Source organism: Natator depressus, chromosome 8 (genome assembly GCF_965152275.1).
Source record: "Natator depressus isolate rNatDep1 chromosome 8, rNatDep2.hap1, whole genome shotgun sequence".
NCBI lineage: Eukaryota > Metazoa > Chordata > Testudines > Cheloniidae > Natator > Natator depressus.
The window spans coordinates 81,356,007-81,369,800 of NC_134241.1; the positions used below are offsets into that span (position 1 = coordinate 81,356,007).

Sequence of the window (13,794 nt, forward strand, 5' to 3'; positions counted from 1 at the left end):
AAATAAATTAAGACGGTATGCTGGTTATGTATTATACTTTTACCATGTCTATTTGCCTGGTCAAATTCTGGCATGCCTAATCAATTGGAGTAGCTCCATAAGTAGACCCACTGACCTGCTGTGCCCTGTTTGGGTGCAGAAGCTGGCCCTTATTCACTAATTCACACAAATCCTTAATTTATTTCCCCATGGTTTGTGCAACTCTTGTGTTCTCAAAAAGTCACCTGTTGTGGCTTTGCTGGTTGAATTGCCAGTGGAATCTCCTAAGTATACTGATTTCCTGTTTCTTTCAGATTAGGACTATAAAAGAACCCTTGGCTTTCCTGCAAGAAATCAATAGGAACACTGTAGGACAACTTTCACCTGTAGATGTGATTTCATATGTGGAAGCATTATCTGTATCTTACCCATCACTAAGTACCATGAATAACACAATTTCTGACAAGGAAGCACTTACTAATATGACTATTAATGTAAGTGACTTGAGCCTTACTATTGTATTTTTTTCTTTTATAAATAGCATAAGGCTTTTGTGCTCAAAAATATTTTTATACTGACAGGTTTTTGTTAACACCGTGAACAATTTTGTTCAAAAGGAAAAAATTACAGTTTGGGAAGCACTCCCTACAGATAACAGGAGAACAAGTCTCACTAAGCTGATGCATACTGCGGAACAGGCAACGCTGCTCATGTCACAGAGCTTCAAAAAGACAACACAGCTAGATGTTAATGCAAGTGAAATGGGTAAGAAAAAGAAAATGAATGTAAGTGATACTTTAGATGTGAATTACACTATGAAGTTTTTTCAGTATAAACTGTTGAGATTAAAGTAGTGTTACGGGAACCCCACAGATTTTGGTTTGTATGAGCAACCAAAAAACACCTACAGATTTTGGGCCAGACGCTCGGCTGATGTAAATCAGCTAACTCGATTGACTTCAATGAAGGTAAGACCGGGTGCACAAGCTGAAGATCTAGCTTGGTTCTTAGAGGGATGATGTAGCGGATCATGCTTTCAGCTCTGAAGTTTTCCCAGTTCAACCCTCACTCATGACCAAAGTGGCAGTTATCTTTTAGCAAATCATTGTACATCTTGAACAGATGCATTAAAAACGCCAACAGAATGAAAATTAGAGTTGCTAACAGAACTCTACAAGCCATGTTTTGTTTTATTTTTGATTCAGGAAAAGCAATATAAACAAACTTTGAACTAGTCTGTGCCTTGAAGGCCCAGCCCTGTGTTGGTGATGGTACAGCTGTGTTTTGAGTTTCAGAAAAGCTCAGAGAAGCATATTGAAGAAGATCTCAACTTGGCTTTCATGACTTTCCACTATCTCACTCCACGTATCAGTTGCTTGTCTTCTGTATTGTGGTCTTAGGAAGACACTAAGAGTGGGATTTTCAAAAGTTCTCAGCTTTGGTCTATCTCCTCTCACTGAAGTCAGTGACGAAGTGAAGATAACAGTGTTACTATAGGCTTCAGTGGGAGCAGAGTAAGGCTAGTGCTGAGCACTTTTTGAGACTCTATCCTAAGACTATGGGTATGTTTATACTACCCGCCGGGTCAGCGGGCAGCGATCAATCCAGCGGGAGTCGATGTATTGTGTCTAGTCTAGACACAATAAATTGACCCCCGAGTGCTCTCCCGTCGACTCCTGTACTCCACCACTGCGAGAGGTGCAGGCAGAGTCGATGGGGGAGCGGCAGCAGTCGACTCACCGCAGTGAAGACACCGCGGTGAGTAGGTCTAAGTACATCAACTTCAGCTATGTTATTCACGTACCTGAAGTTGCGTAATTTAGATCAATCCCCTCTCCCTCCGCCCCCCGCAGTGTAGACCAGGCCTAAATTATTGTTTCCCTTCTTTTGATTGTGACCAGCCATTCTGCTTTGCTCCTTCCAGAGTAACTCATATATCCTCTGATTGACCCGGTTTCCTGGTCTGGTGTAGTAAAATCCAGTATTCTCTCCCCTGGTCACATCAATCTCACCCTTTACAGACCACTCCCTAAAATGATATCACCATGATACTGAGAAAAAACCTGCCTCAGTTTCTGAGGAAGAACAGATCCTTTTCCTTCTTTCACTTCAGTGAGATTTGCTGCTGTCAGATGAAATGAGGGAGAGAACACAGTGGTTCATTCTGTCTCATACACTCCAGGGAGCCTGTTGCATTTGTAATTTGTAGCACAGATGGACCCAGTTGTATGGCCAACTGTGGGAGCGGTTTACTAGGCCACACCCGAAAGAGAGCAGATGCTAATACAGGGACCTAATGGAGAGCTTTGAAAATTTCAGTCATTTTCTGGCAAAGTTTTGTTTGAGAATCTGAATTTATGGGCACTTATCCAAACTGAACCTAAGCTCTAAACCTTTTGAAGTTTTCCCATTACTACTCAGCACTACGAACATCTTACCCACAATGCTGATGTGTTTCTCACAAACTTATTTTTGAGACCAGGCCCACAATAATATCTCATTCTCCATTGCATTTCATGGCACAGCTTCTTTAACTACAGGCTATCCAAAACTTCAGCCGCAAAGAACTATTTCTTATGTCCTGACAAACATTTTCTGACAGCTGGTCTATTGAAAAGCTCATATTGTTTTTGTGTGCTGCACTATAAGCAATGCAGATGGTCCAGTTTAGTGATTCTAGCCCATCAGTCAAGTTTTAGATTTTTTTTCTTTTTCTTTAAGGCCTGATTGACTTTTTTTTCCCCACTGTTGGTGATTGAAACTCTGCACTATAATGAACTGAGTAAAGAGCTCAGTGTCCTCTAATGTAGTTTTTGTCCTGAGGGGCAATGATTGTTTGTTTGTTTTTGTTTTGTTTGTTGACAGCACACATCATTATGTCATGGTGCAATGTGCATTTCATACCAGGGAATGATAACTGTGAGGGTATTCACTTTTCAGAAATCGGCTTTTTCAAATGTTACTATTCAATGGAGCATTTTATCCTTTGCTTTTTATAATTGTGATTTGTGGTCCCTTTCAGAAATGAATTTTTAATAAAGCAATAGCTCTTCCTAAAGTAACCTACATTATTCTTTCCAGTGCCTAATTTAATGCAAAGTAAATAAAAGACCATATTTTTCATGGAAAGAATAAAAGGTATGAGAGAAAAATGTATGCATTAGAATAACAAAGTCTAGAGGTTTAAAGCAAACATGTACCATATTAATAGCATTTCTCCTTGAAATATTTGGCACAATGGTGTATTCTTAAAATTCACAATAATTATGCAATCCGATGTCACATTTATTAACCTAACTGTAAAATTATGTTAGACTGTAATGGAAGTGATTTGCATAGTATTTTTCTTTTTACAGCTCTCAAGGTTTTGGCTTTTGATTCGCACCACACGAAACATATTCACCCTCATGCACGCATGGGAGGAGATTATATAAAGATATCTCCAAAGAAAAAGGAATCACCTAATTCTAATGGTAAGAAAAAGCCATTAAACAATAGCTTGGTTTAAGCAGCATTCCTGGTACCTACTTGCTGACAAAAATCAGATGCATAATTCACTAACTGTGCAGTTGTGATGTTGATAGCAATAGAGAAAGGCATTTGTAACATCTTGTTGTCTAGCCCTGTATCCTATCTGCTCTACAGCTTCCACTGGTGTAATGCACCACAGGAAAATTATGCCTCTTGTTTTTGTATGAGTACAGCCCTCCATTTCTGTTTTTTTAATTAAACTATGTTTTAAATGTACTAAAATACTAATGATCATACTGGCACATCTAAAGCACTTTACAAGGAAGCATATTGCTGTAGTTATCTTAAAGCTTGAGGTGCATGTACGTATATTAAAAATATGTAAAGTAAGATCCAAGTGTAACTAACCCATCCAGACTGACCCCAACCCCCAAGGAATGAATTGATCAGCAGCACAATAAAACTTCCCATTCCCAACCTTCCCACGCATCTCAACCCACTCCTCAGCAAAAAGAAAGCCAAGACAGTAGACAAGCTTACAAGCTGTCAGAGTTGGATTAAGTGGAAGGAATGACTTGCAGACTCAGTTACCCCTCCTGAATAATACCCCGCCAAATGTCCTTTGAAACCAAGAAGCTGTTACCCTGATTGCTGTGGTGGGAGTACCATACAGAGACGTACGAAAGTGATGGTGGCTATACTGAGAACCTAGAGGGATAATATACCATTTATGTGAAATCCCCTCACATATGACAATCTATCCCCCTAAACTGAAAAACATCAGCTGTGTAATAGCACATGGCACCACTGTATAACACTTTAGGACAGGCAGTGAAGAAAAAATGTCTAGCTGAAACAAGGTGGAGAATTTTGGCAGGCATAATGTATCAAAATGATCTGTGGGAGATGGTGTAGTACTGCGCTTCTCAAACTGTGGGTTGGGACCCTAAAGTGGTTTGCGACCGCATTTGAATGTGGTTGCCAGGGCTGGCGTTAGACTCGCTGAGGCCTGGGGCTGAAGCCAAAGCCCAAAGGCTTCAGCCCTGGGCAGTGGGGCTCAGGCTTCAACTTAAGCCCTGGGAGGTGGAGCTCAGGTTACAGCCCCACCTCCACTGTGCCCTCGATTGTGTAGTAATTTTTGGTGTCAGAAGGGGGTCACAGTGTAAGGAAGTTTGAGAACTGCTGGCGTAGTGCAATGAGTAGGGCACTGGCTTCTGGGATTTAGAAGACCCGAGCTCTGTCTCTGGCTCAACCACAGATCCGCTCGGTGACCTTGGGCAAGTCACTTCACAACTCACTGTGTCTCTGTGTCCTCTTCCTGCACTAGCGTATCGTATCTTGTCTGTTTAGTTTGTAAGCTTATCTGGGCAGGGACTCTCTTACTATGTGTTTGGACAGCACTTAGCATAATGAGGTCCTGATCTTAGCTGGGGCCTTATGGTGTCACTGAAATATGGATAATAAGAAGAAATTAGAATTTTGCCAGAACACCAGAATTAGTGCCCCAAATCTGGCAAAACCAACCTTGGGTTCTTTCTCCATCTTTACCTGGGTTTGCAGCCAATCAAAACCTCACTCCCAAACACCACAGAAGGACATGGTATCTATATTGACTCAGGAGGAAGCATTCTACGTATTACTGTGGGTTTCTGTGCCTTGCATGTCTCCTATCCAGCTACTGACCAGGCATGAAATCCTGGGTGCAGTAAAAGTAATGGCCACATTCCCATTGACTTAAAAATGGGGCCAGGATTTCACCCTCAATATTAACATTGTTTATCTTACAAGATCTGACACGTGACCTGCAGCCGGAGGTAGTACTGCTTCAAGTATACGTTGCTCCAGAAAAAAATATGCATCTACCCTATTGGAATACCCAATATAAACACTCATTTTTAATTCCAATGGACATTATTACCTTGTTTGAAATCAGGCTATATTTCACTGTCTCTAAACCATTTTTGTAAGTATTCCACAAAGATTCCATCTGTTTTGCATATTTTATGCCATAGCAGTAATAATGTCTATTGTTTATTGTTTCCTTAATGTCTTCAATTTTGTTCTACTATTAAAAAAAAACCCCACAAACTACTAAACACAGTCTGTTTGATTGATAGGCACTGTTGCAGTTGTGTTTCTGAGGTATAGCAATATTGGTCCTTTGCTTTCATCATCTAAAAACTCCTCATCGAAAGATAGTTCAGAGCAGAGAGAGACAGTAAGCTCATCAGTTATTGCTGTTGCAATTAATTCAAATCCACCTACACTCTATGAGCTTGAGAAAATAACATTTACTTTAAAGTACTTCAAGGTAAGATTTTTTTTTAATCAACATCTGAAGAAAGGAAAACAGTACTGTAATTATTTGATGTGATATAACTGTACCTGCAGGATATGTTGGCTACCATGGGAAAATGTTGCTAGAATATGTCAACAGTAATAACTACAGAGTCACTGGGCTGTAAAGGTGGAGAAAAAGTTATGAGTGTGATCAGAGAATCCTTCCGGCTTCTGACCTTTCTGTATTTAGGATAATCTCGCCAACAGTTTGTCAGATGATTAGAGCTATATCCATAAAAGGGAAACACTTCAAATCAGATTGAAGCAGATTTCCATAGGAGTAGTGACTGCAGAACCTTTTTGTTATGTGCACATTACCGAATGTAGCACATCAGGGCCCTGGCCCATGCCATACCGTGACTGGCACTCCGAGGTCCTACCACAATACAAATAATAATAATATGGGTCTTGGCAGTTGCTAGCATCACATTTGATGTCAGTGTGTTGACGTTGGGCCAGAAATGGCCTTAAGTACCCATTAACCTGACTCCCTCCTCCTCCTCCCCTGCCCACCCAACCCTCTGGCTGGACTTATAAAATGTAGAGGAGAAATCTATTTTCTCCCTGTGCTGTGACTATTGCAACACAAGATCATTTACGAGCAGTGAGCTAAGCCTCAAGTCCTTTTCTAGTTCACATTACTTGTAGATGGAGGCACCCCAGGTTGCTTTACAAGTGCCCAAGGTCTTCAGTGTGACAGAACAGAAAAGACCCATGTTGCCTTGGGGCTGCAAATGAAGAGGCAGGAAATGAGAAGGAAAGAATGGAACCAAGCTGTTCTGTTGGGTAGGATAGGGGCAGCAATGTGGCTGTAATGTTGCAAGTTGTTCCATTCAGTAGGTGCATGTATGTATGTATATATAGCTGTGTACCAGATATAAGATTCTGACACCTTTTTAAGTGCCAGGAAGGTTGGGTAATTGGGTCAGTCCAGCTTGTTTAGTCTGCTGTTAAGTAGGTGAATCAGGTATTTCAATGTTGTGCCATTTTTAATTGCCTGGGATAGATTTGTTTGCTTGTTTTATGTTTTGGTTTATATTCTGAGGGTTGGTTTGGGGTGGGGGGCGGGTTGTGTCTAGTTTGGGGTTTTATTTTTTTCTTGAACCTTCCTTCAGTAAAATACAATGGTTAATGAATTGTTCTGGCTAATGTAACAAGAGTCTCTTGATGGAAAATTTCCTGCCTTTCACCATCAGTAAAACATCTTATTTCTCTTCCAGACTGCAGATAAGGATATTAAATGTGCATTTTGGAACTACTCAGCAGATACAATGAATGGCAACTGGTCTACCGAAGGCTGTGAGCTGACACATTCCAACACTACTCATACCTCATGCAAATGTAATCATCTGACTCATTTTGCTGTTTTGATGTCTTCAGGCGGCTCTGTTGTAAGTGCTATTTTTCACTTAGTGTTTTACCAGATACTTAGATCTCATTTAATGTGGTTTTTTTTTTCATTACCACTAATCTACTTTCCCTCCCCCAACCCTCCTTTTGGTTCCATCTCTTTTTCCTCATTCAGCAAACACACAGTTTATTGTGAACAGTGCAAACACAATTCCTCCCATTTCTGTCTGAATTTCTTTGTGTCCATTTTGCAGTATGACAGGACAGTGATGCAGGAAAGAATCTTGTTCCAAACCTGCAGTCTGTGGCTTTTTATTTCAAAACCCACTTCAAGGCTACAATGAGATTTAACTGGTATCTGAAGTGGTCAGCAAGACATATGGCCTGGGATTTTTCTCACAATGCTTTTTGTCATATATTTGTCTTGGTATCTAAAAATCTGGAATGTCTCCTTTAAATGTATCCCCTGAGTTGCAATAGCACTGTCAGAAAATTGTATAGGAATAGCAAGGCAGGACTGAGTTCATGAACATTAAAACAGAGACTCTCACAAACATCACAGAATTGTGAAAATGACCCCTCACTTTGGGCCCCACTTACATTAAAAGGCCCCTAAGATTTTTGGAATCCATACAGGATATATAGAGAGCCTAGGTTTAGCCTTGGGAGGCAGCTTTTTTTAGTCATCAGAATTGGCGATAAGAAGAGCATTAGCATGAGTACGTTGTGCTGAGACAATTCTTCCACACTGTGCACTTCAGACTGATAGAGGGTGCGTCTTAGTTGCTAAATAGCATCTTAAGTCTTCCGTTCAAATTTAAGACTTTTGAGGTGTCCTTGTGTAGTTTATTTTAAAAAGAGGATAATCTCTGGGCCTGTATTTAGAATCCATACTTAGATATACTTTATGGCCAGCCACAGCCTGTCCTTATGCGGTCACGTATTTCAGAGGTTCTTTTTGCTGAATACCAAGTAGCCAATGTAACTGTCCTTCTGAACAGAAAATACGTGCACATAATCATTAAAAATAGCCCATAATATTTTAGACCATTTCCATGCTATGTATCTTGAACTAGCATTTGATTTAAGCAATTGTGATTTCCAAGTCTTTTATTGTTCATGTTTACACTGAAGAAAAGAGATGCCCTTATGCTATGTAGGCAAATATGAATGAGTCACTGATGGGGTAATATTTTAATGTCATATATTAATACATTTTCTATTGCCAATATGTTTATCATTTAGTAATAGATCAGATTTTTTAAAAGTCATATTACCAGATATCAATACTCAGATGATATTATGCAAGGAAATAACACATCACTGGTGTTAAGAACATTGAAATATTTATTTTATTATTGGTTTTCCAATAATAGCATAAGAGCATTTCCAATAAGAGCATTATATCTGCCTCAAAAAAAAATAATTCTGAGACGATCAAAAGTATGCATTTGCACTGCAACCCTACACACAGTTTTGATGTATGTTTTGTAAAAAGGTAAAAGGGACTATATTATAGAATGATGCTTTTTTGACAAGGTACACAGTTATTCTCTTAACTATTATATTATAATTTCCCCCCAGGGTGTTACAAATTATAACATTCTTACAAGAATCACTCAGCTAGGAATAATTATTTCGTTGATTTGCCTCTCCATGTGTATTTTTACCTTCTGGTTCTTCAGTGAAATTCAAAGCACTAGAACGACAATTCACAAAAATCTCTGCTGCAGCCTTTTCCTGGCAGAACTGATCTTTCTTGTTGGAATTAATATGAACAATAATAAGGTGTGTAGCCTTTGTCTTTCCTTCATTTTTACATTTTTGCAAAGTAAATATACGGTATAAAGTACCATTTTCCATATAGCATGCAATAGTTTCTGATGTTAATATGAATGTTCTGGTGCTATTGAGCTCCTAGTCTCCACAGTACTTATGGTGAACACAAAGTGTTTTTTCTGTGCATGCTTTAGTTCAAGAAATGGAGCCACATTAATTGATGTAGCTACATTGAATTCAATGGTGCTTTGCCAGTTTACACTATCTGAGAACTTGGCCTCCAGGTGGTTGGTATTTCAGCTATTTCACAACCCTAAGGTTTTGGCCTTTAACAGTTCCACCAACTAAGCATTTAGGTGCTGTACAAAGCAATGCTGGTGAATCAATGGATGGCACTTTTCCCTCAGAGTCAGTCCTGAATCAAAGCCCCAGTCTTGTGTTAAAGACACTGTGCTGCTAGAGGTGCCATCTATCAGATAAGATCTAAAAGTGAAGTCTTGACCATTCACTGTCACTTTGGTAGTCTGTAAGGTGCCACAAGTACTCCTGTTCTTTTTAAGACCTCATAGAATCATAGAATATCAGGGTTGGAAGGCACCTCAGGAGATCATCAAGTCCAACCCCCTGCTCAAAGCAGGACCGATCCCCGACTAAATCATCCCATGACACTCTTCAGTGGAGTACGAATGTTGAGCCCTGCTTCCTGGGAAGCTTATAGTTCAGCTAGATATATTCTGCCTACCTAAATTATCCTGTGGTTTCAAGTGAATATGGTATTCTTCACTTCCTGCCTTAAACTGCTGGTTAGCATTGATGTGTACCACACCAGAGGTGGCTGAGTCAGTAGGGGTGGGGGTTGTGACGTAATCCCTGCATAATCTACCTCAGTGATGTAAAAAGACCTCTTTAGCACCTTGAGATTCTCAGGAGAAAGTTGCTATGTACATGTAAGATATTAATAATTATAATTTTTGAATTAGCTTGACATCTTCTCTTTTTTCATGTATTGAAGAACAGGATTAAATTGATTGAAAAATATCATTTGAAATTCCTGAGACAGCTCTCCAGTATTGATTGACTGAGGAGTGTAATTTTACAAGCATTGTTTACTAAAAGCATGTCCATAGGCTTTAAAATAAAACTTTAAATAATGATTTGTCAGGCAATTTAATTTTGGTATCTAAAGGAAAAATGCATCTTGATTAATTCAGCACGATATATAGACTAAACAGCAATTGTGGGGTCAAGAGTGTCCATTTGTAGATGTGATTTGGGCAGGGGGACACAGACATATCCACAGCTTGATTTTAAAAGTTAAATATATTTTCTTTGCCCTACAGATTGCTACAGAAAAATAATAATGAAGACGTTTAGTTTTCTGTTTAGGCCAAGTATCTCTAAATCATGGTTAAATTTGGACTGTGATGATACCCTTTTGGCATAATTATTAATAAACAGAGCTCCAGGTCATATATTATAATAGTAATAAATTAATTACTATTTATAACTTTGCTTTCTCTGGTTGACTTTCTAGCTCTTCTGTTCAATCACTGCTGGATTACTCCATTATTTCCTTTTAGCTGCTTTTGCATGGATGTGCATTGAAGGCATACACCTGTACCTTATAGTTGTGGGAGTCATCTACAACAAGGGATTCTTACACAAGAACTTCTATATCTTTGGTTACGTGAGTCCAGCAGTGGTGGTCGGAATTTCAGCAGCGCTAGGATATAAATATTACGGCACTACCGAAGTGTAAGTTGCGTTTTACATGTCTGTTTCAGTCAGTAACGGTGTAAGAATGCAGAGGAAGTATATGCAGGAGTTGGGCACATTTCAAGACATTCTGTGCTGTTTACTTTTCAGATGTTGGCTCAGCACAAAGAATAACTTTATATGGAGTTTTATAGGACCAGCATGTCTAATAATTCTTGTAAGTATAATTTTCCTTTTTTATTATAGTTCATAAAACTGATAATAAAAGGTGTTTAATAATCACTAAACTATTGGCAGTTTATCTGTGAGTGCTAACTGTAGGGCAGGATTGACTATTTTAGACTATTTTTATAGTGTCTCTAAATTATTTCTATGCTGTACATCTAAATGTACAGCATAGAAATAATTTGCTAGCCTGGAAAACAAATGTTTGACTAACAAAACTCCATGGCAGATCAGGGCTGTTTCTTTATACTTTTTTTCTTCCTTTTAACTTGATAGTTTGAGAAATTCAGTGCAGCATTTTTAGTCTGTAAGAAGCAACATCTTCACATTTAAGTGGTATCTCAGCAAGGCTCAGCAGGAGGTGTATACAGACACTGTGCCAACAGACAGATAATCTAGTATTTGAAATGTTCCGTTACTTAATCTTTTATCAGTGATCGGTCATCTTAGAAGATTAGACTGTCATCTTTATGGTTTTATCTTTCCTATGTACCCTGTCATCATCAAAGCTATTTTAAACTAAATTGCGATGTCAACGACAAGAACCCTCTATTTCACGTGGGCAGACAAGTCAAGTATTGATAGCCCTATTTCAGATCGGAAGAGGGCCTTTTTAATTCTTATTGGAAGTGGTTTCAAACCTGCAAATTTGGCAGGTATTATATGTTCCATTCTAAATAAGACATCTTTTGGTACTTTACAGCACCTAGAAATGCTCTTGAAGTTTAACAAACCATTCCATCTGTAATCGGGCATCACTGTATATAAGAAGATTGACAGTGATCAGACAATAGCAGGAGCTCTAAGAAGGAGAAGGTATAGTGGGGACCTTATGGCCTCTATTGTCAGTTCAGTTACAATCCTTAGCTAATTTTTTATGTGTTTGGTGATAAATTTGTGGATTTTTAAAAGGAGAAAGTGACAGTGCTCAATATGAGTAGAGTGAAAGCAAAAGAGTTTAAGCAATGACTACATATGTGAAAATATTAACCTCTTTAATGCTGAATAAAGTACCAGATATATTTTGGCCCAATTCTACTTGCATTATGTGTGTACCGAAAATTCCCACAGAAGTTAGGGGTCCAAATCTTGAGCTCTGTCGTGCTAGTTATGCATCGTTCCTGCAAGAACTCTACTAGATACAGGACAATCTCCCTCAGGACAATATAGCCCCCACTCACCCATCCCTTCCAAGCCCAGCACAGAAGCCAGAGGCAAATTTCAAGTCATTCTAACTTCTACATGGGAACCAGACCAGTGGAGAGTAACTCCAGCATCAGAGTAGTGCAGAAGTATATTTTGCAGGAGACAGGTTGTCAGGGCTGAAAGGGGGCAAGAAGAGCAGTGAGGAGAGACAACTCCTCACTAAGACTCAGTTTTCTCCCGTATCCCGTAGGGCTTTGCGGGCTTAGGATGCCATTTCCCCTGCCTCCTTTATGGACTCTATCCACTTCTTCTGAGAGGATAACTTACAAGGTCCACATTTCTTTGTTCTTGCCATTCCCATCCTCATATCTCTGGGGGGGAGGGGTATCAGTTTTTCCTTTTATCATTAATTTCTTGGCAGTGCTATGTCTTAGATTAATTCACTGTTAGTATCAGGAAACTCCAGTCTATAAAACTATGGGATATATAAATATATATAAAAATATAAATATATAAATATAAATATATATGTATATACTGTGACAAATATAAAAATTGTCACAGTATATACATATGAGTTTCAATTCTCAGGTCCAACTGAGCTGTGCTTGGTGCAGGACCTAAGAAAAGATGCAAAGATACTTGACCCCACTTTTGTGGCTCCCCAGTTATGGAGCCCGCTCAGCCCTTGGCATAAGTTAGAGTAGCATCAGAACTGCTCTAATTTATGTTTAGTCACCTTTGACCCCAGAAGCAGTCCAATCATCCAGTAGTAGGTGGAATATGTGATATACAGTGTTAACCTGATTGCCATGCCCCCTACACAAAGAAGATCATGGGGCACAGATTGGAATGGGTTAGACCCACTATGTCAGTTTTACACAACCAGATAATTTCCCCTCTCCAGGAAGAGACCACTCTGACTAGTTTCCAATCCCTTTCCATCCGTGGAGCAGCACAACATGGCTGTAGCAGATCAGGAAATCACATCAACAATTGTTTTGTTGTGGTTGCTTATGCAATGAAATTGCCTTCTGACACTGTTTATTTTAACAATATTCTTACACATTGATTATTACCTGTTAATAACCATGTGTGCACACACTACTAAATCCATGAGGGAATGTACTCCATTCACAGTGGACTGTTTTGTTGCTGTGTGACTTTTTGATAGTTTTGATTGGGTGGTAAAACAGAAATTAAGAAGTGAAATACACAGGAAGGTTTTCAAAGTACTTCAGGGGATTCACTAATTTGCCTGCTCTACTTTGAAAACCTCAACCCAGGTAACTCTCCAAGGAGAAAATAGAAAATATCTTATGAAATGCTTGATTTAGGAAATGAAGTCAGTACTAAGTTCTGTGGAATGGATACTGATGGCATTATTTCCATTCTTGCTATTCCTCCTTCCTGAATAGTGTGCTAGGTGCGGGGAATGTAACAATTGTATGCTCTTTCCAAGGCAATGAGGACTTGGAAATACCTTTTAAATTAGTAAGCCCTGTTTCTTTCCATAAGGCTTTCCAAGGTTTCTATTCCGAGAAAGATTAATTCATTCAAAATCAGTGGAGAAATCTCTGAGAAAAAACACAAAACAATTACATACTTTGAAAAAGAAATGCTACTTTTCTTCTGAGATAAACAGATAGAGCAACAGAATCTTCAGATATAAAACTATATATACCGGCAGCTTTCAAACTTGCCTTTAATCCTCCACCAGAACTGCATACAGTATTCAAGATGTGGGCGTACAATGGGCGTACAAACCATCCTGATGTGTAGAAAGAA

General features: G+C 39.1%; 1 protein-coding gene across 1 annotated transcript in view; it reads left to right on the forward strand.

Annotated features, from left to right (window-relative positions):
- Nucleotides 1–13,794, forward strand: part of ADGRL4 (adhesion G protein-coupled receptor L4) — a 96,617-nt gene that overhangs the window by 62,995 nt on the left and 19,828 nt on the right. Inside the window, exons 6-13 of the mRNA XM_074961460.1 lie at nucleotides 294–473; nucleotides 561–744; nucleotides 3,336–3,452; nucleotides 5,568–5,761; nucleotides 7,011–7,181; nucleotides 8,725–8,928; nucleotides 10,454–10,674; nucleotides 10,786–10,852. Of these exons, the coding sequence (XP_074817561.1) occupies nucleotides 294–473; nucleotides 561–744; nucleotides 3,336–3,452; nucleotides 5,568–5,761; nucleotides 7,011–7,181; nucleotides 8,725–8,928; nucleotides 10,454–10,674; nucleotides 10,786–10,852 (1,338 nt within the window). The remainder of the gene's footprint in view (nucleotides 1–293; nucleotides 474–560; nucleotides 745–3,335; nucleotides 3,453–5,567; nucleotides 5,762–7,010; nucleotides 7,182–8,724; nucleotides 8,929–10,453; nucleotides 10,675–10,785; nucleotides 10,853–13,794) is intronic.